This window comes from Aulostomus chinensis, chromosome 10 (genome assembly GCF_037954235.1).
Source record: "Aulostomus chinensis isolate RoL2024-O1b breed Wild chromosome 10, RoL_Achi_v1.0, whole genome shotgun sequence".
Taxonomy (NCBI): Eukaryota; Metazoa; Chordata; class Actinopteri; order Syngnathiformes; family Aulostomidae; genus Aulostomus; species Aulostomus chinensis.
In genome coordinates, this window is record NC_141329.1 from 11,522,458 (window position 1) to 11,546,293 (window position 23,836).

General features: G+C 41.0%; 3 protein-coding genes across 6 annotated transcripts; 2 read left to right on the forward strand and 1 right to left on the reverse strand.

Annotated features, from left to right (window-relative positions):
- sebox (SEBOX homeobox) lies at positions 1 to 2,862 on the forward strand. The gene is made up of 3 exons (XM_086215136.1): positions 1 to 111; positions 747 to 952; positions 1,553 to 2,862. The coding sequence occupies exons 1-3, from the start codon at positions 9 to 11 to the stop codon at positions 2,243 to 2,245; spliced, it is 1,002 nt and encodes a 333-aa protein (XP_086071262.1). The 5' UTR covers positions 1 to 8; the 3' UTR covers positions 2,246 to 2,862.
- Positions 2,863 to 5,584: 2,722 nt separating this feature from the next.
- On the reverse strand, positions 5,585 to 12,838 carry vma12 (vacuolar ATPase assembly factor VMA12). 3 transcript variants are annotated; one of them, XR_015118039.1, is made up of 7 exons: positions 12,429 to 12,838; positions 10,973 to 11,046; positions 10,497 to 10,586; positions 9,526 to 9,611; positions 9,277 to 9,363; positions 7,919 to 9,060; positions 6,353 to 7,734 (listed from the first exon to the last, which is right to left on the reverse strand). XR_015118039.1 is itself a non-coding variant. In XM_086215137.1 (6 exons), exons 1-6 carry the CDS (start codon positions 12,610 to 12,612, stop codon positions 5,874 to 5,876), a joined length of 600 nt encoding a protein of 199 aa, XP_086071263.1. In that variant the 5' UTR covers positions 12,613 to 12,774; the 3' UTR covers positions 5,585 to 5,873. The 3 variants fall into 3 exon arrangements, 1 of the variants encoding a protein (XP_086071263.1); XR_015118038.1 differs by having other exon boundaries at positions 9,526 to 9,614; XM_086215137.1 differs by lacking the exons at positions 6,353 to 7,734; positions 7,919 to 9,060; positions 9,277 to 9,363; positions 9,526 to 9,611 and adding exons at positions 5,585 to 5,969; positions 6,072 to 6,184; positions 6,304 to 6,346 and having other exon boundaries at positions 12,429 to 12,774.
- A 447-nt stretch (positions 12,839 to 13,285) lies between these two features.
- Positions 13,286 to 23,816, forward strand: poldip2 (polymerase (DNA-directed), delta interacting protein 2). Of its 2 annotated transcripts, none has more exons than XM_086215139.1 (11): positions 13,286 to 13,510; positions 19,342 to 19,417; positions 19,688 to 19,785; positions 19,881 to 19,980; positions 20,620 to 20,695; positions 20,889 to 20,996; positions 21,192 to 21,328; positions 21,495 to 21,521; positions 21,625 to 21,750; positions 22,496 to 22,575; positions 22,707 to 23,816. In XM_086215139.1, exons 1-11 carry the CDS (start codon positions 13,326 to 13,328, stop codon positions 22,819 to 22,821), a joined length of 1,128 nt encoding a protein of 375 aa, XP_086071265.1. In that variant the 5' UTR covers positions 13,286 to 13,325; the 3' UTR covers positions 22,822 to 23,816. The 2 variants fall into 2 exon arrangements, with proteins under 2 accessions (XP_086071265.1, XP_086071264.1); XM_086215138.1 differs by having other exon boundaries at positions 13,287 to 13,510; positions 19,336 to 19,417.
- The last annotated feature ends 20 nt before the right edge of the window (positions 23,817 to 23,836 follow it).

Below are 23,836 nucleotides of genomic sequence, written 5' to 3' on the forward strand. Positions count from 1 at the left end.
TGTGGGGCATGGCTCTGTTCATGGACGCAAATCTATCTTTGCTAAAGCAAAACCAGCAGAGCAACATGGTGGATTTGAAGGCGTTATTTGGAGAAGAGGATCACTGCAAAGGTCAGTCCAAAAATCACTCGATCCGTTGTCATGTCTTTTTGAACCATTAACCGGACATCCTTCATGAATCTTGGGTTCACTTAAAAACACGCCAAGCTACTGAATGAAATAGGCTTCATACATTTATCATATTTGAGAATGAAAGAAAATACAAAACTTGTTTGCAAATGCCTTTTACTCATGGATAATAATAATAATAATAATAACAATAATAACAATAATAATAATAATAATAATAAATTACAACTTCATTTATAGAGCGCCTTCATACAAAGATTCTAGCTCAAAGTGCTTTGAGAAAAGAGCGGTAAACTAATTTAAAAATAGAAAATTTAAAAGAGTAAAATCAAGAAACCATATTATACTTTATAACGTGAAACCAACTGGTCTGACAGGAACCTCTGTAAAATTGAGTAGGGGTTGGAGTCCTATTTATTTTTAAAGGTTACTAATATCTTCTTCCACGAAAAAAAAAAAATTCCATTACAATAAATAAATGAATACATTATATTCTGTACACTTGTGTCACACTGAAAAAAATCCAACTTCTCTTCATTTTACTGAATGACGTTTTTGTTTCGTTCAGTTTTGTATTTGAATGTTTTCCCTCTTCGTGTTTCGATGGTGAACTACAGAGGCGCGCAGTGAGAGCGCTCTGTCGTCCCCGGAGCCGGACCGTCTGTCTGCCTTGATGGAGGGTCAGAGGAAAAGGAAGCGGACTATCTTCAGCCGAGCCCAGCTGTCGGAGCTGGAGCAGGCCTTCGCTGTTACCCCTTACCCGGACATCACTCTGAGGGAGAGGCTGGCCGCGCACACACACCTGCCCGAGAGCAAGATACAGGTTAGGGTCTCCGTCTGGTCCACAACTGCAACTCAAAAACTTGTTATGTACAGAAATGCGTGATCTTTTACGCTTGGATTTGTTCTCATTTCACCAAATCTGCTGAGATTTTGTTTGCTGTGCAAAATAATCTAACACTGCAGCAGCAGGATTTACTCGTTTTGGAACGATAATAAGAATTCATTATTCACACAAGTCACCTTATCCACTGATGCGCTATTTGTTTAGTAATTCTGTCTTTTTTCATGACTTTTGCATTGTTGTGTTTTGTAACTATAAATTAGACAAATATAGTCGGTGGTGAGACCTCATATTTGGAGTGTAATGTCAGGATATATGCATCTGCAATCGAGCCTCTTCCAGCCTGATGTTTTTGTTTTCTGGTCCCAACTTTCACATCCTGGTTGATCCTCACCACTCTCATACCTCAGCTTTCATGTTTTGGTGTATCTACCACCCTGAGTGGCAAAATAGAATGTTTTTGCAGGCATCACAACATGTTTCTGATAATGTCATGATTGCGATGATGCAGACAAGACCAGAACAATCATGGTTTATACAGAGGTATATGAGAGGTTTATACCTTGATCTTGTCCACAGGTGTGGTTTCAAAACAGGAGAGCCAGAAGTATCAAGACTGGTAGACTTCCAAAGTCCAACAAGGCTGTCCTAGGAGGGAGGGGTCTTGCAGACCCGCTCCCTGGCCCCGTCACATCTGCTTTCCCTGCCCCAACCACCTTAGCAGATATATTCCGACCTGAGCAGAGCCACCCCTGTGATGATGTCCCACAATTCTATTCTGATTGGATCCAAATCTATAGCAACCCACCAGCAACTTCCTCAACCTTCCACCAGCAGCCCACTAATGCCTCCCCGAAACTCCCAGACTCTTGTCTCCGGGAGGAGGAGCACCACCAGTGCCAGCACCTGGGGTCAGCTCTCCCCAGTTTCCTCTCAAGTTCGTTTGCTCAGCCCATCACCAGGCAGCCTCACAGCCCAGCCTCCACCTGCTCTTACCAGGCTTTCAGGAACTTCAAGCCCCAGAACCTGGCTCTTTCTGGAGCTCATCAGGCCGTGTACGGGGGTGGTGCTGGAGGCGGAGGCGGCCATGCCTCTGTAGACCAGGTAGTTCCTTCCCATTCACAGCCGGTGTACTGGGAGGTAACTCAGGGACAGGGACACCACCACCATCACCATCATCATCACCCACAAATGGGACCACAGACCTCCATGGGGTACATCTCTGACCTGATTTACAATGCTGCCATTGTTACCAATTTTCTGGAGTTCTGATGAGTCTGAAGTGGAACATATTAAAACTGAGCATAGTTGTGACAGAGACTCCTTTTTCCCTCCCCAACATGACTAAACATTTAAATGTGACCTGTGTCTCTTGTGTAAGTTTATTGTTCCTCAGACCTGTGTATCGTGTCACAGTTTAGGTTGTCCTTGTTACAGACAAATGTTTCACAATTCTTTTATTTTTACACAAAAAAATTCAATGGACAAAATGTTTGTTGAAATGGGCCAGAATAACTTGCTAAAATAAGAAACTGAACACTATTATTAAGGTGGCATGGTGTTGCAGTGGTCAGCACTGTCGCCTCACAGCAAGAAGGTTCCAGGTTCGAGCCCCGGCTCCATCACAGGATCTTTCTGTGTGGAGTCTCCATGTTCTCCCTGTTCCTGTGTGGGTTCTCTCTGGTACTCCAGCTTCCTCCCACAGTCCAAAGACATCAAGAGGGGACGAGGCTGATTGATACTCTAAATTGACTGTAGGTGTGACTGTGAGTGTGAATGGTTGTCTGTCTCTATGTGTTGGTCCTGTGATGGACTGGTGACCTGTCCAGGGTGAACCCCGCCTCTCGCCCGAAGGCTGCTGGGATAGGCTCCAGCCCCCCCCCCCCCCCCCCCCCATGACCCTTAACAGGATAAGTGGAAGAAAATGGATGGATAATATAGAAATATGTTTTCAATTCAAAAGTTCTATGTTTCATTTACTGAGATGTTCACGCTCGGGGTTTGGTATTATAATAATGCTAAACCCTGAGAATAATATTTAGGGTCCCACAAACATCAATGAGAGAGAAAGACAAATGTATGCTTTCTATCTGAGGTCATGTTTTGGCTTACTCTGTTTTTGAAAATGACAGTAAACATCATAAACATGAACATAAACCTGATTGTGATATTGACATGTGAAAATGAATCCAGAAAGACCTACTGACAGGTCTATTCTCTCATGCAATTTTATTTTTAATATTGCATTTTTTAATGCAATATTGACAAAAGGACTACAAACACAATACCGTGCTCAATTTACTGCAACTTATCTGATGCATATATATTTATCTTGTGCTCTGGTCCAGATGTAAAGGCCAAAGATAATTTACTGAATTCTGTGCAGTTTTGAAAATAAATGCTAAGAACCTGTCCCAGCATGTTTCCAGTTTCCTTTTGATGATCTGTAATTAAATCAAGGACAATGGTGAATGCAGCTCAAAGACTCACCCACCCAGTCCTCTCAACTGGAGAATCTCTCATACTTCTCACAGCTGCCAGCTCCAGTTTTTCTGCTCTAAGCTGAACTGAGCTGTGTTTAATGCTGCCGGAATTACTCTTCAAAACAACCTGATTAAAATCATTCCTTGCGGAAAGACAAGAATAATTATTTTCCAAGTCAAAATATTTTTTTTTCATATCTTTGTACTGTAAGTATCAGGACTATTGGAAGAAACAAATGAAAAATAAGAAGTGAATTAAAGCCAGAGCTCAGGGTCTATCAGCTTACAGGCTCTGTAATTCTGCCTGGATTTAAGTTTGGGAAATATTACATGAGAGCTATAATATAATACAGAGGCAGATAGAGCAGAGCGCACTGTTCCCACTGCACCGGACAGTGATCTCAGCATATCACAATCATCTTTAATACCAAATAATCTTCCAATAAACCTTTAATCCGGGTGTCAAATCTCAGATTTTAGGAAGATATATATTTTTTGTATTCCAGATGTAGTTACATCTTTTAATCCTCCTGCTGATATGACAGGACTTGACAAGAGGACGATGGGATGGTTTACAAAAAAATAGGACTTCATATCTCAAGAAGGGATCAGAGACAACAGATCCTCTGGGTCTTGTTGGAATTGTTTTGAAATTATTATTCAGTTAAATCTTCACTACACCTCTGGTGCGGCTGCAGCCATTGTTTTTGATGTGTTGTCGGCTCTAGGATTCACTTGAAACCAGATACAGTAAACACAGATCAGGTTATTACAGTTGTTGCTACATCCGTCTGTTGGCGAGGGACAGGAAAATAATTCTGCGATTCCTGCCACAGCTTGTTGAGAGGGACGGGCGATTCGAAACTTTAAATTCAATACTAACACTTTTTGTTGCAGTTTCAACAACACTGACAACAGTCATTGGTATATAAAATATTCAGAAAAAAATCCTTCTTCTAAAGGCAAATTACATGATACATTCTGACTAATGACTTATATCCATATAAATTAAAAAAAAAAAGAGAACAGTACAACTTTAAAAATGCTAATGGTTAAAAAGTCCATCATTTTCTATGAATGACAGTTAAATAATAAATGACATTTGACAAATAATTCTATTTTATGTCACATAGGATGGACAAGAAAATTAATGTCAGAACCTGCACCTATCTTGGAACAACTAATTGCCAGTTATTAAATAAATTAGCAACTTCTCTGATGATCGCTTACCTCAGTCGTGTCCATTTAAGCTTAGTAATGAAGTTTAAGCGAGCTGTTATCATTTCCATGATGCACTACAATAACGGCCAACTGTTTTCAAAGTCCCATGAGCCTAAAGGCAGCATCTACATGTACAAGGGACAGATTCCCCCAGTCATGTGGCACGGGCAGTCGTTTGGATTCATGCAGTAGCCACCCAGGGTTTATTACAGATATTTCATTGAAGGAATTGACGCCTTATGAGTAACTTGTGTTTTGGGTTAAAAACCACATTATGGCTCATGAGTATGAGAAAATGTCACTATGAATGGGAGGACACGGACAAGAAACGTGTCCAAACACACGCGAATTCCTGAGTGTAGCATCATGGACTGTTTTCATATCAAAGATTGCGCATGAGTACCTGTCATAATTTCGGTTCTGTTTCACTGTTCAGTGTTCAATGTCTCCAACATGGCCGACTTCCAGAGATTACGTACCATGTAAACTCGCAGCAGCAGTTGGAGGTGCCGTTCTGAAAAGCTCAGGATTCATTTAGAATTTGGTTCCTGAGGTCTAATCGATCGGTCTTTAACAAGGCCTCAAAGGAAAAAATGATATCACATGCAATCAAATGAACTTTGCAAGTCAAAGTCAACTCTTGAGTCTTGGCCATCTATAGGTGCAGCAGTCTAAATGTTAGGATATGCAGAGCATGATACGAAAAAAGTGCATCCGTTTGAGGAATTTGTCAATTGATCCTGTGGGAATAGCATTGTGATTGCACTGTAATTTTGCTCAACCTTAATATCAGCCACATCTCTATCATTTAATCAATCCCCCCATTTTGAACAAAAGCCTCATGATTTTCTGACTGTAGTCGACAGCAGAGTGAAGCAACAGTTGTATGCATCCAAGAATTTACCCAAGGGACAATGATTTATTAACACAAATACAACTGTATCTGAAAGCACAACGGCAGAAATTTCAAGAAAATGAAAGTCATTTTTATAGGGTTATTCATGGTGATGGATGAGAAATTGTGACAAACAAAATAAATTAAATAGAAAATGCAGCACATTATTTCACTTGTTTGAGTAAAAGTGATAGTCATTTGAACATTTCAAATACCCCCCCAAAAGTTCACAAACTTTTCAAGCAAAGTCAAATATGCATCCTTGAGACAGGTCTGTTACTATCGGCTGATTCCTGATGTACTACAGTTCCCCCAGTTCTCCCTCCATGGTCCGGACTAGGACATACAGCTCAGCAAGGCCCACAACAGATGCAGCAATCATGGCAGATATCACCCGCTGGAAAACAAGCGTACAGGTTTATACAAATAAAAAACGTGGACATTTTCACTCTGAGACGCAGTAAAACACACCAAGAGGTCATGTCAAATGTTTTCTCACCGCTGTCGTCTCTGTGAACAAGTACTGACTTCCCATGTAGGAACAAGCAAAAGTAGCAACCACTGTCACCAGGAAGTTGAAAACGGTAACCAGCACAGTTTTGACTGATCGCACTATGGAAGCAGACAGAAAACAGCAAGCGTCAGTGTGTGTATGTAAACTTGTCTTTGCTGGACTTGTGATAAAATATCAAGTCCTAAAGCACATCATGAATTTGGTACCCCGTACTAACCTTGCTGCCCAAAATCAGCCAGTGTTCCATTACGGTTGATTTCCTGGAAAACAAATACAGAGATATTTAGCACAAGTGTATACTGTACCAAAAGAGTCAGGTGAAGAAAACCACTTCAAGAACTGTACAACTTTGAATCGCAACATCATGCTCTCAAGACACGTGACGTTCTGTCTTCTCAGAACCTTACAGACACATTACCCACAATTCAGTTTCACGACTGATAGTGTGTATTTAATTAACTTGTTTGTATACCAGCGTCTACTCTAAGAGGAATTCCTGTTTGTTTTTTTTAATGAATGATAGGAAACAAAGTCATTTTGATCGCTCAAATATTGTTCAAGACCACTATGAACACAAGAGTAATTTTGGGGGGAAATCAGCTTGTTCTCCATCATCCTCAGAGTCAGATGATCTTTGCCTGCCAAAAATAGAAGTAGGGTTGTGCGTCTATGAAATTATTTTAAATTGTCAGATTTTGTAAATTCTGAATAAGAAACTATCAAAACTACTTTCCTTACTAGGTGCAGTGACTTCACATGACGACTCGAACCCAGCTTTAACTTCAATTATATGCATTGAAATTCAGCCTGGATTTAATTTGTTCTTTTGACTGTAAAAATGTCAGAAAATGTCCCAGGAATAAGTGCTTTTGCCCCTTTTCACCAGGATGAGTTCAGCTTCCAATATCTGTCAGTTGCTTAACATTACCGTGTGTGTTTCAATATCTAATAACGGTTTAAAGAGAAAAACACAAAATCGGAATTGGATTTAACAAGTTTTTGGTAAATAAAGACGTATTCTTCCACACATCCAAAACATTTGACATGTTTAATTTGTAACCATAACTGTGTAGCATATGTACAAAAAATGTTGTGGCTCTTGGCCATATTTCTTTTTTTTACGGACTGTTTAGTCAATGTATGTCAGGGTGTTTTTAGCCTTTGTGAAATGTCTTGAAACAGTTTCTGTCCAGCTGCAGGCACAGGGCCTCATCACACTCCTCACAGCGCCAGGGTGTGCTCCTTTTGCACAGACTGCACTTTTGGCGTCCCACTGTGGCTTTCTTTTGTTTCCCCAGGTAATCGACATTGGCAGTGGGAAGAGGGAAGTGGTCATGGACAGGCCTCTTCTTTGGCTTGTGTGTCACTGTAACTCCCAGCAGTTGGGCACACAGCTCCTCTTGGAAGGCCTGGCAGGTCATGGGCTTCTCCTGCAGCTGCTTGGCACGCTCCTTGTGAATGATGAAGCTGTTTGTCACAGCAATATCAATGAAGTGCTGGAACACAGTGATGGGCCATCTCATTGTTTTTCTGTGGACTGAATTGGTCCCCAGCATTTGGTCAGACGTGTCCACTCCTCCCATGTAGTGGTTGTACTCTCCCACTGCTGTGGGTCTGGGGATGGGGACCTACTGGTACTGCCCATCACCTAGACAGAGAGATGAAGAGAGATTAGTTTTAGCATAGGCTATGGTAAATATTCATAACTCTATAGATTACATAACTCAGGTGAGTGACTAGGTAAGTGTTCTACTTCTTCACAGGTGTTTAGGCTGAGTGGTTTCTAAGCCTAAATTAAACAAATCATATTCCAGCAGAAACAACATCAATACCTATCTTCTTCCACCGCAACACAGTCTCCCCAGTGTACACAGGATGGACGGATGTGCAGATGGAGACTTCTCGTGTCCATCCACTTGACATATAGGAGGTCATCATCCCTGATCCACCGGATCGTTCCTCTTGGTGACCTCTTATCAATGGCATTCTCTAGAGTGGACGGAACGCCAATTCCTCCCTGCCTGTATGTGCCACATGCCCCGAAGCCCTGCTGGCTCAGGTGTCTGAAGAGGAGGGGACTGCTGTAAAAGCTGTCACAGTAGATGATGTAGCCAGACCCCTGGAACTCCTTGTTGACAAGCGTTGTCACAACATCAAAGGAGAGCCCCTTCCCCGACGCAAACTTGCTCTTGCCAGTGTACAGCCTGAAGTCGATGGTGTAGCCATTGCTGTCAGCAAGAACAAAAAACTTAAGACCCCACTTGGTGGGCTTGGCTTTCATATACTGTTTGATGCCAACTCTTGCCTTTGAGGCAACCATCCTTTCATCAACGGAGATGTGCTGCATTGGATGATAGATGCTCATGCAGCGGATCCTCATCATCTCCAGCAAGGGTCCCAGGCGGTGGAGAGGGTCATGCTCCGCTGTGCCCTTCTTGCATCGTTCACTTTATCTTCCTCAGGATTGCTCGTGTGGAGGTTGTCGGAGATGGCCATAAACCTGTCTCGGGCCATGGCAGTGGCTGGAAAGGGGACATGAAAAATGTTGCTCCTCCTCCGGATGTCTGTCCTCCTTGGCAATTTCAGGACTGCCATGTACAGCAAAATTCCGAGATACCTCTTCATCTCCTCTTTCTCTACAGCCTTCCAGATGAACTTCTTTCCTTTCTGTTTGTTTCTCACAGCATTCTTGTTTGTGTTGGTACACAGGAGTTTGAGCACCTCCACATCAAAATAATGTGAGAATATTTCACCTGGTGACAGTCGTCCAACATTTAGGGGTGGTTGGACCCCAGGGTTTCTTTTAGGCAAAAACCTGGGTCGCTTAGGGGTTATGTCGGGGTCTGCTTCACTTTTCCATGCCACCGTAGCGTGATGTGGTGACCGGCTACGAGCAGCATCGCCAGCACCTCCACCGCCTCGACTGAGTCTATGGCCCCGACCCTCTCTGTTCTCCATGAAAGCAGAAGACATCCTAAAAAAACAGATGATTAAAAAAGTGATATCAGTATCTGCCTACAGTGGAAAAATATGTTTCTCCCACTTGTTGTCAGTTGTGTGAGCTTGTTTGTGGTCAGGCATGATAGTATTTATACCTGCGTCCGAAGTGCTAGGTGTTCAGGTACGCATTCCCCTGAACATACAAAAACCACGCACACACACGCACAGCATTTTTACAAATGTCACATACCTTGGTTCAGAGAAAATCGCTCCATCACCGCCCCTTCCAGAGCAACTGGGTTGGTTTTCTGTTGACAGCCCGTCAGCAGAAAGCATCCTACAAATTATTGAGCCATATGATAATGTGTAATTTTATTCATCCTGAATTCCTGTGGTAGATTTTGTTACAAGACCACACAAACTACACAGTTTACAAGCTAACAATACTATCCCAGCCAGCAGACTGCGAAAAAAAATAGGAGGAAATAAAGTTACATACCATTGTTCAGAAGAAATGTCGCCATCATCGTCGTCACTGATGAATCTTCTGGATGTTTTGTTCGACCTAGGTGACCTTCTTGGCATCTTCTTGATGAAAATACCGCAAAAAAGCCACTCAAATACTTGAAAAACCGCTCAGTTACCATTCAGAAACGACCGCCACTCTATACAAATCTCCTACACTCTGCAGCCGGCGCGACACGCGCTGTGCCTTTTATTACGGAGAGTTGCTGTAATAAACACTATATGGTCGGAAAGCGTGACTTCTCTACTGTCAGGAACTGTTGGAATTTTTTCAATAGCACTTACGGTTCAAGAGTTATGGTAATGAGAGTGGCGCATGCAATTAGGGAGCGCAGGTACAGCCAACAAAACAAACAAACAAAAAAAGTTTGTTGATGACTGAGAAACTGCAGCTGCAAATCATGGCCGACTTTGGAAGAAGCCAAAACCAAGATCCCGAACCCTATCTATTTCAACCTGAATACACAGAAGAGAAACTGGAGGCTTTGGAAGCAGGCAACACAGAGGTAATGCTAACCTGCCCATCCACTACCATTCAGTATGCTATGCTAACTGTCACTTAGCCTATCTCTGTGGGTCTCAGCTCCAAACTGCATGCACAGAGGAGAGAAGTCAGTCTTCTTGTTTAGCTCCAGAGAGGATGGAAAATTAACGTTTTCCTTCATTTATAGAAAAAAATGGTCCAAGTAACTAATTTTTATGACCCTTTATTAATACTTACTACTTATAAACGCAAAAGGGAAAAATGTTGCAGAGTAACACATGGATCCTGCTATGTCTGTACAGTGCAAACACAGGAAGGCCCCGAGCAGCTCTCTTCATGCCAGCAGACATTCCTAGTAGGAATATCTGCTGGCATCTATTGAATTGTATGGTAGGAATTTTCCTACCATACAATTCAATAGATGACACCGAAATACGTGTGATGGATGTGAGAACATTCACCTGAGTGTTCACATTGCGTGTCATCCTGTTGTATTCCTCATTGGCCAGTCTGGCTTTAATCTTCTCCAAGCGTGCAACCAGCTCAGGATTCTGTGAGAAGACAGAAAGTTTCCTTCAGTTTCATACAGAGCTTTCTCACGTCACACTTCAAACATTCCAACCACACAAGAGTACCGGCAGAAACCTTTCATTAACAAAAACATAGCGCAAACTTTCCATGCATTTCTTCTTCCACGTGTATTAGAAGACAGTTGTATCAAGGTGGCTCACGGGGAACCCTTTAGATTTTAATTTTAAGATCACATTTTTCTATTTTGATATATTTGCGACTGCTGTTAAACAGGAGCAATTGCAGAAAAGTAGTTAATAACTTTAAGAGATGGCATAATTCCCCTGCCACATCAGTTCCTTATATTGTGAGCAACGATGAGGAGTAATGTGTTGGACCAAATAAACATGTCTGTAACTCAACTCACTCTGGGAGGCTTCACAACTTCAGGCAAATGTAGTGAGCTATCCTCCAACAACTCATGCAAATAGAAAGGATGTCCTGGAGGGAAAAAGCCAGACAATAATGTTACACAACATGTTTTATTACATCTATATCTCACACAGAGATCAATATAACAAGTTGGGCAATTAATGAACTACATATCTGTGGGATACTTTGCTAACAAGATGCAAAAGAAGCCTTTCTGTAATAGAACTTAAATAAAATCAATAATTAAACTTAGTCTCTGACAGGGCCCGACCGATTTATCGGCCAATTATAGCCCGTTTGGGAATAATCAGTAATCGGCCTGAACTGGCCAATAATCGCCAATTTTTTTTTTCAGGAATAAAATGCAGGGAATAAGACCTGGTTTCACTTTGAAAGGAAAGGGCTTGTGAATATTTTAATTTTGTTCTTATAATTCTTGCCCCCCACTACCTTATTCTTTTGCAGTTGTTTGTTTTTATTGTTTGTTTCAAAGATGTAAGATGAGCAAAGGAGTTGTACGTTAACATTATTGTTTGCTCTTTATTTTCAAAACAAAACAAAAACAACACCACCACCAGTGGTGCCTTGACTTTCAGTAGGGGGCTTGTGAATATTTTAATTTTGTTCTTATAATTCTTGCCCCCACACAAAATACCTCATTCTTTTGCAGTTGTTTTTTTTCATTGTTTGTTTTCAAAGAAGTGAGATGATGAACAAAATGGTTGGATGTTAGAATTACTGTTTTGCACATTATTATTGTTATTTATTTTTTTCAAAAAAGCTAATGGTTCATTGTTGTTGGCCTTATGTTAAGGATGGTTATTGTGTTAATATGCTGCTTGCTTCAGCAATAAAAAGGATTTGAAATTAATTTTCTGCCTCTAATTTACATCTTTGTAGAAGTCTGAAAGGCTCAAAAGCAGCCATTTGGTCTATACATATATAAAAATGAAGTATATATATTTATATCACCTAAATCAACACAATTAAAAAATTGTATTAAAAAAAAATCGGCTGATTAATCAGTTACCAGATTTTTTCCCCTCCAATAATCGGCATCAGCTTCAAAAAATCCATATCGGTTGGGCCCTACTCTCTGATGCACTGTTTTGGGGGATTTTATTTACTTCTATCCGATGATTTTAATGTAATGACGCTGAAAATCCTTGAGGAATTTTCTCCAAATTTTGCTAAAATGTCCACCTGGACTCAGTGGTGACAGCCAAAATATAGTGCAGTCTTTCAGTTCCCTGTGTAAATGATCATTTTAAGCAACCTCTTGTTCCTTACTTAACTATATTATTCTCTGAAATCATTTGAATGACACGAAGGCGGATACTGGTAATCAATGATGACGCCAAATGGTTTCAGAGGGTTTATGATGAGTTCACACTGACACATTACAACTGAGATAAGTAAGTGCATATCTAACAGAGGTCCCATTGATTTACCTTCGTCTTGCAGGTATTTCTTCAGTTTTCTCGCGGTACTGAAGGGAAGGGTGGCTGGCTCTGGCTTTTCAATAACAGCACACAGTTCTGCTTTTAGTTCTACTGGTAAAGAAAATTTCGTTTTCTCCAGCAACTCTGTGACCCTTCGCCTGAATTTCTCTCCCACCACAAACGCAGAGGCCATGGTGATACAACTATTGAAATCAATAGTTTGAAAAAGATGAGATAGGTTATCTGCTTTCTGAGAGCTCGTATATTTTATCGTTTAAATCTAGGCTTACAACGGCTAAACCACGCCAGCCGCCATGTTGTTTGCCCTGTGACTGTGTGACGTTTGTTCACGTGACCACCTGCGTATAAATTTATTTTTAATTCAATTTTGGAAATGATAACGATATGATAATGTTTGCATCGTGTTGATTTTCATTCAATGACTGGAAAACAATATTCTTCTTTGAGTTCATATTCGCGTTAAATATTGCTTGCCTCAGTCCACGTGAGCTGTTGTGTTGCCTTAAAATTCTTCCTGTAAAATCGTAAAACTCTGATTTTGGAGTTTTAAGTGTTTCTCTCCCGTCCTGTTTACGAAACGTTTTTTGTAAATATATCGTTCAATATCATTTAATTTTAAAAACCATGTTCTATTACCCGGAAAATATAATATTTTCTTGGTGAAGCTTGAGGAATAAATAGTCGTCTGCATGCTACAAGAGAATAAACAAAGCCACGATAACTGTTTTTTTGTTTGTTTTTTACAAATAGCAACTGGTTGAATAAACAAGAGGACTTCACCTATTACGCATTAGGAATGGTATTTATTATTTCCTCGTTGTCTTTGAACACAGCACCAGTACCCTGTGGTATACGGCATGCGTGCGAGCGTGTACGTGTGTAAAGATGGCGGCCTGTGCTCTACGCAGAGGCTTGCTGAGCTCTGTCAGTAAATACAACAAGAAACATGCACACAGAATACTGAGTGTCGCCGACACCAGCTGCGGATTTGAGGTGTACAGAGCTCGGATACAATGTCGAGCCTGCGGACTGTCCGGCGGTGTCCAGCAGAGGAGGTTCATGTCGTCACGGTAAGAGACGCGTCCGGTGTCCTCCCCTGACAATGCTAACCGGCTAAAGACGTTAGCTTCGCATGAGCTCTTCAAGATGGCACCTTGGCAACTCGAGGGCCACGTTATTATTGTTTTTGATTGGACCGAGGTCCCAGGATGATGCACTCATTCTGAGTTCAGGTAGTAAACATGAACAGACATACCACTCGAGCAAAGGAGATGAGTGCAGTTGTCCTCTTCATTAGCTAGCTACGCGACTAGCCAGCATGGTTTGGGTAACGTTAACACCTGACGCCATCCAATTTCACTGCTGTGCCAGGGTCTGCTAAAACACACTGTTGGGAAACATTAATGTCAACAAATCTGTTGCAATTTATCTATATCTATCTATCTATCTATCTATATATATATATATATATGGTATATTTTTTGTTTACTGAGGTTTGTATAATGGCAGTGATTTTAGACTTTAATAGGCTTTATTTGTCATCGAAAAAAAGCCAAAGATCAAGCAACAGTGGTGGCAATATGTCATTACACTGGTGTCTAACACTTGGTTCAACACGCTCAATACATTTATCACTGCAGATATAGAAGTATTTAGACAATCAAGTATGGCTGAACTACATTTAGCTTGTCTAAATCCTTGACCCTGGTTTGTTGCATAAGGAATGAAACAGAACTGGTGTAAATGTTATCAGGTGTGTTTTTACTGTTATCACAGACCAGAATGTGTCCTGTGTCCAAACGTCTACCTGCAGATCCAGCGATTAGAAAACAGAGACATAAACACAATGTTTTACAGGTTATTGTTCATCCGTGATCTTGAATCTTGGTGGAGAGTGTCACATTTCCCGAGGAAGGACACATTAATTTTTGGGCTGATGTGTTAAGATAGTTACTAATGAGGTGTTCACTTTAGCCTGGCTGAAGGTCCTCAATCCACAGAATGCCCATCCATTTAATGTCTTTTTTTGGGGGGGGGGTAATTAAAATATCAGTTAAAATACTTTTTTTTGTTACTTTCTTTAGTTGACACACACAAAAAACATAATGAAGGATGTGCCAATTGTGAAATCCCAGGCCAATATAGATACAGATGTTTAAAAATAATTCACCTGAAAAGTCTGAGTATTTTATTTTATATATGGAGTCCTCCTTTTTTGTCATTCATCAAAATAAGAACTATTTTAAAGTCATTTAGCCCTCTATATACCACCATCTTTTTGCGCAAATTCAACCGTACACATTTCTGAAACAATGTTTATCCTTTCACAAAAACTGTGATAAGTACCGGTTGCTTCCATTTTATTTGCCAATGTTAGTCAGCAAGGCAAATATCACCCGGCACTGATGCCCAGCTGATGTGCCAGTACTTTCTTAATTGTCAACAGTCTGCTAGGACTGTAATCTCCCAGTCGACTGGTCTATTTATTAGTCAATACATTCTGGCTCGACCAAAATTCGTATTGGTCAATTTTTTTGCCACGTTAATTTCATCAGGAGGAAAGTACCAAGTGCTAATGGGGGTCTTTTTAAAGCATCCCTGTTTCACAGATAACAATATATCTTTGAGCACCCCCTTTTTTTGCTGTTTTGGACTAGCCTGACCCGCTAGAGACAGACAGACTGAAGAGAACTAGAAGGCCAACGTCTGGTGGTGGTTTGATGAATGTATACTTAATTTTGACGGTTTCATTTAAAGTCAGTCCTCGTCCACCACGTCAAAGACATCTGCAGCGTGGCAGCATTTCATGAAAATAGATAATGAAAAAAAGTCGAATGCAAAGTTTGCCAACAACAGTTGTCATGTCACAGCTCCACGACAAACACGACGTATCACCTAGAAACGGTAAGCTAACTTGTCCACCTTAGGTTGCCCCGTCAGTTTTGAGTATATGAACATATCAGAATTAACATTTCAATGTTTTAGTCTAATTGTTTTAATTGTAAAAATTCTTACAGTGGACTTGCCTTTTGTGCTTAAGAGTAAAGTTTTAAGTTAAAAGTCTATTTGTGTCTAAGCCGCGATGCTGAGCTCCTGTGTTCAGTCTCGCTCTGTGCACAGGACAAATGATAGTGTCGGTCATAGTTGACAAAGTATATTTTTCATATATAAAATTAGTCGATTTTTTCGTCGAAATTTGAGGGCTTCAGTCGACCAAGAAGTTCTTTGGTTGATTACAGCCCTACAGTCTGCAAAACTTTTTGACATCATACCTGCCAACTTGACTCATAATTTTGATGGACATTATAGAAATTTTGTTTTGCTAAAGCAATTCTATTCATATTTTAGTCTAAAAATCTAAGCGGAGAATTTTTTTTTTTTTAAAGTGGAGTCCGCCGAATTTAATATTTCGATGTGAATGTAACCAAGCCATAATAATGTTCCTTTGACTCTCAGATTTGGTTCCTGTCACTTTATTAAAAGAACACGAACACACAACTTTTTGTGACGTATGTATGTTGTCCATCATTTTTAGAGCCACGCAACCTGATGGATAGATACTTTGTGTGCATTACTGAGCTCCAGAAGTCCACCAGGTGGCTGAGTTTGCTTTGCTTCAGTGAACGCCAGCGGTGAGGCATGGGTGCATACTGCCTCAAAACCCAATTACACATTTCTGCAAAATGGTCTTTGCCTGCATCAACAGAAGTAGGGCAGTACTTCACATTTGCTGTGAAATAACTTAAAAGCTGTTGTTATTTTATCACATGCATACCCAGAACTATTTAGACTGCCTCAGCCTCCTATTCTGTCTTGCTGTTTGAGATTCCAAACCCGACAGTTTCTCCTTTTTTATATATATGTGTGTATATATATATATATATATATTCTGGTTCATGCTAGAAATAATCCTCTTCATCCTCTCTTATAAAGTCAGCCATGACTAGGAGCAGCAGTCGCTCTTTCAGCCACAACAAATATTTTATTTTGTTGAACAAAATTAACAATGGGACTTCAGCTGTGTTGCGTCAAATCAATGCAACCAATCATTAAAGCTGTTCCAAAAGTAGTTCTGGGTATGTATCTCACTCTAAAATAACGTCTCATAATTTTCACACAATAAATGTTAATAACCTCACAAGTTGTAATAATGTAGGCAAAGATTTTTTTTTTTTAGATCAAAGTGTAATTGATGGCTTTTTTTGATGGTAGGCTACTGCAACCCACTCTTCGCGTTTTAACAAGCGGGGGTCTGGAGCTCTGGAAAGCAATCGGAGAGGTGAAGGGCATCATCTAAAAAATGATCAATAAGCGTATTTCCTAAAAAGTTGGAGTGTTTATTTTAATAAGTGTCAGGCAAGAAAAGCTCTGGACTGAGGATCTGAAAATAAGCAGGTGACTGTCCTCTCCAGGACAAACAGTAGAGTGTTAACATGTCTCAAAGCAGTTCTGAGGTTTTTCTCCTCATCCATCCCTCTTCACTTATCAGCTGACACCAATGCCAGTACAGAAATAGCAACTCACTACTTTCATCTCACTAACTGCTTAAAGCTTTGACAAAATATTGACAAAATCTCACAGTTGGGTTCTCTGAGACAGAAACCACAAACCAGAACTTTGTCAGTGGATCTTTTTCTGGCTGTTTAGAAAATGAATATGTGGCCTTGTGAACTTATGTAATATTGAGTGGGAGTCCAGGACAGTTAGATGAATTTTCTCTCTCTGTCTCTCTCTCTCTGTCTCTCTCTCTCTGTCTCTCTCTCTGTCTCTCTCTCTCTCTCTCTCTCTCTCTCTCTCTCTCTCTCTCACACACACAAAAACACACACACACAATGACTTGGCTTTTTTTTTTCTTTTCTTTTTTTTTGTAACTCAGCCTCCAACAGCAACATGGCAACCAAATACTTGTAATTACTAATACGTGTCTTCAAACTCACTTGGTATCATTCCACCAATGTAGCTCAGGAAGTTTCTCTTAAGGGTCTATTTCTATTTAAAAACAAACAAGTTTTCTAAGCAGTCTGACTTTATTTTTTGTGGGTGTTGATGCCCTGATGTTTGCTACAGTCCTTTCTGGCTTGGCCTTCCCACCAGCTGCATTAAGGTTTAACTGGAGCAAAGGGAACTTGGCTAAGGGCCGAGTGTATAGAGAGAAACTCATCCGGTGTAAGTATAGCTAAGTATTGCTCTAAAAAAATTGACATCAAATGGCCCATTGCTGTGATTATTAGTTACATGAGCTGTTGATCAAGAGTTGCAGTTAGTTGAGGCTTGTTCCAGATTTTGTAATGCTTGTCTATTTTTAGATCAGCTTATCTTTGGCTACACTGTGTATTGACATTATTCAGATTGCTACCATGCTAGAGGGAGAAGAGCAGCCCTTTTTGAATGTGTGTTGAAAATCAAGTCAAGTGATGTATATTATGCAACACCTCCAAGGAAAGGAGTGAAAAATACAACCCTAGGATCGGGCCAGTGTAGCGAAAAAGATAAATAGGGAACAGATTTAAGATGGGACAATATACACAATATTGCGATATATCCTGTACAAGAATGTGAGTGCGTGCTAAGATAAGACTATTATTGTACATTGTTTCATCTCAGTTCACAAATTCTGTCAATTTCACACAACAGTGCAGTGAATAAACACATAATTCCTGCTATATGGGTTTTTTATTCTGTAGTATAGTGACACAGATGTTTCGTATTGTAAATGAATTGCCTTGTGATACAATCCAAATACTGGTACTGAAGTATATACTTTCATCGCACTGTCATTGAAAAGTATTGTGCAGCTGTCGTCACAGTCCTCAAATACATTTAGAATAGATTTCAACATAACTCTTTTTCAGATATCATTGAGTGGTAAAAGTGTGCCTGTCAGCAGACATTTGGCAACTCAGTTTCCATCTCTATTCTTAACTGACGTCACGATTCTTGCACGTGCCTTCTGAAAGCCAGAAACGTCTTTTCTTTGGTGTTCCGTGTGATTTAAAACAAGAACGTCAATGAAGAGACATTTGGGCAAAGATCTGGTGCCCTTAAAACCTGTTGAAATTTTGGCAATTCTCCATGTTAATGGGATGAAGTTGTCATGTTTGCATAAATAATTGCTTCTGATGTACAACTGATATTATAACAATCTCCTGTATGATTTTTTACTCACTTCATGAAACCCTGGATTGCTTTTTGAAACATTTGCAGCTTTTGCTCAAAAGTTTTTATTAACTTTTACATAAATAAATATCAGCTTCCCCTCTGATTATTCCTGTGTAATGTTAAAAAAAAACATTGTGTACTAAATAACTTGAGTGACCTTCTGTGCAATATTTAATTGCTCTGTCCAATAACACTGTCCACCTCATTAATCCCCGGATATTCATCTCAGTTGGGAAGATTAGCTTTGCAGGGAGCAGAGAAGAATGCGTGCTATTTATTTGAAGTGACCAGCTGTTGTCACTGTTATTATGTAGAGTAAGTGTGTGTGTGTGTGTGTGTGTGTGTGTGTGTGTGTATGTGTGTGTTGTTGTTGTTGTTGTTGCTGGGACGGGGAGATTAGACCAAGTGGTATTTCTGTTGACATCCAACAAGTTGGGGTGTTTTATTCAATCCTGTCAAAGTTGTGATTGAGATTACGATTTAAGAGAAGGGGTGAGGCTGAACAAGGCAGCAGGATTTTCCCTCCTATGGATGATGTAAATCTCATCTGTTCTCTTCACTTCCGAAGGATTTTTCCTTGAGGACTTACTGGCTGTTGGTGTTGTTCTTATGCTATGGTATTTTGATCTGAGTCTCCATGTTTGCACAAACCTTCTCTTAACAGATCAAGTCGAAGTTGAACACACACACACTCACTCAGGAGCTACTGTGTAATGGTGTTGCCTGTATTTGGCAGGAACAGGCCCGAAGGGAAGATTTTGGAGACGGTTGGAGTGTTTGAGGCTCTGAAGCAACACGGCAAATATGAAACAGGCCAGGTAAAACTCACACAATCATTTCCAGTCATCGAAGCACAGTTGGACGGCCCTCATTAGATTATTAATTTAGGTTAATTATTAGATTCTAGTCCAGCATTTGCATTGTTCGGGCTGTAAGTCTGCCTGTATTGTGATGATGACACATTTGAAACACTGAAGCACACTGCAGTATGTTACAGAAATGTAATCTTAAATTATGCTTTATTAAATCTCCTAGATGTATAATCTCATAGCAATTGATGCCATGGCCCCTTGTTGTTCTGTCTCTAGCTGTTCCTCCACAGTGTGTTTGGCTACAGAGGCATCGTCTTGTTTCCTTGGCACGCCCGCCTCTACGACAGAGACATCACCCCTCCCATCTCTGACAGGTACAGCTCCTCGTGTCGGAGACTCCACACAAAAGGCCCTCAACACTTCTGAGTTTATGGGTTCTTGTGTGACTAACATCCTGATGTCATTCTAGCAAACCTGAGCCCCCAGGAGCTCATGGCTCCAAGGAGGTGAAGGGGAAGACTCACACCTACTACCAAGTCCTGATTGATACCAGGGACTGCCCTCACATAGTAAGTCACACAAGCTCACATGCTCCCACTGGACCACCAAGTTCTGCCTGTCCCTTCCCTTCTAAATAAGATCCTATCAGAGTACACCCCAGTCAGGCAACCATAGTTTGAATCTCAGCTAATTTGTCATTTTGTTGACAAATACCATGCTCATGTTGAGATGGAAAGTGAACCAGTGTCCAGTTTTATATCAGGGCACTCATTTGGTTTAAAATGGAATGCAATATCTTGTGTAGTTGCACTGTCTTGTGATGCATGACTATTAAGACTAGTATGTAGGATGTGGTGGCATCTAGTGGTGAGACTTTAGACAACAATGAACTGATGATGCCTTTGTCAAGCATCCAGGAGATAATGCACTCATCCAGTCGTCTTCTCTTGTTGTCATTAGCTCTGAGTCAAATAGGCAAATTGTTGAATTGATTCTCTGACAAATAGCCAGACCACACACACACACACACACACGTACACACACACACACTGCACTGCGACCGTTGCACTTTACCGCTCACTTCACTCTCTCTCTCTTTCCCTCTCCCTCTCTCTCTTTCATCCTTTAGCCTAATGCAGCTGATTAAGATACTTCTGTCTTGAGTTTTTGGTTACAAAAAAGCAAACTAAACATGTTTTGTTTGACAGTCGCAGAGGTCCCAGACAGAAGCCGTGACGTTCCTAGCTAACCACGATGACAGCAGAGCTCTGTACGCCATCCCAGGTATGCTGCTGACCTATGGTAGTCCCTGCACATCAGCCTAGATATGAACATCATGAGAATACCTTGTGACGTTCAAATTGTCATATCAGTGGCTCATTTCGAATGATCCTGGCCAGTCTTACTAGCGTCTCTCTCTCTCGCGCGCGCGCTCTCTCTCTCTCTCTTGTTTTTATTTCTCTCACTCCCCTGTCAGGTCTAGACTATGTGAGCCATGAAGACATCCTGCCCTATAACTCCGCTGAGCAGGTCCCCATCCAGCACGAGCTGTTCGAGCGGTTCCTCATGTACAACCCTGCCAAATGTAAACACTCATCTCCATCATTCCGTTTCAGTACCTAAACCTTTTACTTGTTCATATGAATTTAAACAAGTAAAGTTATGGCTTTATGTTGCATAGAAATTCTGAGGCTTTGTATATCTTTTTACCAAATGTATCTTCATCATTCAGTATCTGCAGTAAATATTTGTGTGTTTTGGTTTACTCTTGGCACTGTAGCTCCTCCATTCACGGCCAGAGACACCCTGAAGGCATGGCAGGAGAAGAACCACCCCTGGTTGGAGCTGTCGGACGTCCACAGGGAGACCACTGAGAACATCCGAGTCACCGTCATCCCCTTCTACATGGGCATGAGGGTAAATTAACTGCATTTGTACCTTCCTTCATCATGTCGCCAGTGTTTTGGTGGTGCTGGGTTCGCCTCGGGGTCACAGGCCTCTTGTAGCCATTACCTGCTTTGGCATCTGGAGTCTTGTGATTTACGAAATGTGTTTCCTGTTCTTTTGTTTTTGTTTTTTTCAGGAAGCCCAGAACTCTCATGTTTACTGGGTGAGTAGAGAATGGCAGATGGAAAATTCTATGACGACAGTAAGCGTCCTCACAGGTGTATTCCATGGCGACTGTTGACATGCCTGTGTGTTGGTCTCTGCAGTGGCGCTACTGTATTCGTCTGGAGAACATGGGCAGTGAAGTGGTTCAGCTCAGAGAGAGGCACTGGAGAATCTTCAGCCTGTCAGGAACCCTGGAGACAGTCCGAGGACGCGGTGTTGTAGGCAGGGTCAGGACACACAAATACACGTTCCAAGACAGACAACACAGATCTTTGTAATCCATGTAGTCGGGCTGGTTGTAAGTAACCACGCCCATGATTACTCACCTGTATGAGGAATTATGGGGGCTTGATAAAGGGTTAATGTTTCCAGCGAAGTCGCTTCCAGTGCAGTGGTCTTACCTTCAAAATAAAAGCATCAGTTTTTTGGTTTGAATTATGTTTTGAATTCACACATTACATGGAATACTCAGGTCTACTCTTTTTTTCAAGACTCTCCTGTCATTTATGCTTGCATGTTGCTCTGTTATAGAACGTGCTAAACTAGCAGGATGGGTAAGCTCAGACGTTACTACTCTTCTGGGTTTGAGGAATAGAGTAGCGTTCACATCTAACATACCCTTTACACACCTGTTTTTTAAAAGATGACTTATTTTCCGCTCAATGCTTTTAACACGTAGGTTAACAAAAAGCTGGCTATCAGACATACTTTTTCATCCCTCAATTTTTGCTGTTCCCTAGAAAGCTAGATTATAGATTTCCGAGGAATGGATCCTCCCAGTTATTCATGTATTATAGGAAAACCTGACTCATACCCATCCTTCCCATGTAGTTGTTTTCGCTTTTTGTAGATCATTTACTGTTGCCCAGATTCATCAATCACAACCTCGAGTGACCCACTTAAAGACAATAAATGTCTTTCCCTTGAAACTCAAATCATGTCATTCTCTCCTTATGTTTGTGGGTGTCACAGGAGCCTGTGTTGTCTAAAGAACAGCCAGCATTTCAGTACAGCAGCCATGTCTCTCTACAAGCCCCAAGCGGTCACATGTGGTGAGGTTTCAATTCACTGCTATGCATATTTTCATTTCTACTCAGTTATTCCCTCTGTATCATATGGAATCATCTGCTCTGCTCTGTAACCAACTTCAGGATATCATGATTAAACTGACATTTGTTTCCAGGGGGACATTTCGTATTGAAAGGACCGATGGCTCCCACTTCGATGTTCGCATTCCTCCTTTCTCCCTGGAGAGCAACAAAGATGATAAAGCTCCCCCTGCAGGCTACACCTTCTAACTTTGAGTAGCCGTGTCCCAGTTGTCAGACCTCAGGCACACCTCGCCCCCCTCTGTATCGTTGCCTCAGCCTTCAGTGTAACAAAGATGCAGGTCACGTTAGGGAAAGGGAATACACAACATTTCCTAGATCAGTAAGCCCGTATCCTCTCAAACAGCTGGAATTAAATTATATAAGAAAATAATTTTGGCTTTTCCCTCTAACCCCCCCCCCCCCCTCCATGTTGTATTCGACCACACATGCTCAGTCTAGTGGAGGTGATGTTGCCAGGCAGAGCAGGACCAACTTTTTTTTGGTTAATGGGAGTTTTTCCTGCTCAAGCCGTAGAAGCAGTGGTGTACTCACCCCCCCCCCCAAGTTTTTTTTTAAAGAACAAGAAGAACAAAGGAAAGATAAATCATTTTAACCCAGTTTTCCCACCAATATTTCTGCTCATGACAGTTCTCTTCTCAGTTCAGTCCTGTCAGGCCTCTGTCTTACTCAGCTCAGAATATTCACATTTCATGACAGTTTAAAACAGCGGATGAACTTGAGGACAAGTACACATAATCAAAATTATTTTGCAGTTGAACTTAATTTACTGTTATACAGATGTAAAACACTTTGTGTGTGTGTGTGTGTGTGTATGTGTGAGTGCGCTCAGATATTCCTCCGGGCAAAGGGAGTGAATACTTCAACATCAGTTCATTTTGTTTGTCATACATCAGTTGTTTGAAGATGTGGTCACACGTTCTTGTGAAGTGTTTTTAAAGCAATTGCAGCCAACTGTGATGAGCTGGATGACCGTGGAAAATGTCAGGAGGAAGAAACATTTGACTGTAGATGACTAAAGTGAGGCTCATGTCTCAGTTCTGTCTCTGAGTGACAAACGCATCACACCATGGATAACAAAAAAAAAACAAAACAGTGGGTAACCCGTGTTATGGCTGAATAGGGTGTGTGTGTGTGTGTGTGTGTGTGTGTGTGTGTGTGTGTGTGTTTGAGTGAAATATCTACCTTCCTCTCTGTACATCCA

Bases quoted from the DNA above. Each gene is read 5' to 3' on its own strand.
- vma12 (XM_086215137.1), bottom strand. From the start codon at position 12,612: ATGGCCTCTGCGTTTGTGGTGGGAGAGAAATTCAGGCGAAGGGTCACA. The intron at 11,047-12,428 runs GTAAATCAATGG...TTTTCCCTCCAG, and splicing joins GAAATACCTGCAAGACGAAG to GACATCCTTTCTATTTGCAT. The intron at 6,347-10,496 runs GTGAATGTTCTC...TTTGTTTTCCAG, and splicing joins CACGCAATGTGAACACTCAG to GAAATCAACCGTAATGGAAC.
- sebox (XM_086215136.1), top strand. From the start codon at position 9: ATGGCTCTGTTCATGGACGCAAATCTATCTTTGCTAAAGCAAAACCAG. The intron at 112-746 runs GTCAGTCCAAAA...GGTGAACTACAG, and splicing joins AGAAGAGGATCACTGCAAAG to AGGCGCGCAGTGAGAGCGCT. The intron at 953-1,552 runs GTTAGGGTCTCC...TCTTGTCCACAG, and splicing joins TGCCCGAGAGCAAGATACAG to GTGTGGTTTCAAAACAGGAG.
- poldip2 (XM_086215138.1), top strand. From the start codon at position 13,326: ATGGCGGCCTGTGCTCTACGCAGAGGCTTGCTGAGCTCTGTCAGTAAA. The intron at 13,511-19,335 runs GTAAGAGACGCG...TGTATTTGGCAG, and splicing joins AGGAGGTTCATGTCGTCACG to GAACAGGCCCGAAGGGAAGA. The intron at 21,522-21,624 runs GTGAGTAGAGAA...TGGTCTCTGCAG, and splicing joins AGAACTCTCATGTTTACTGG to TGGCGCTACTGTATTCGTCT.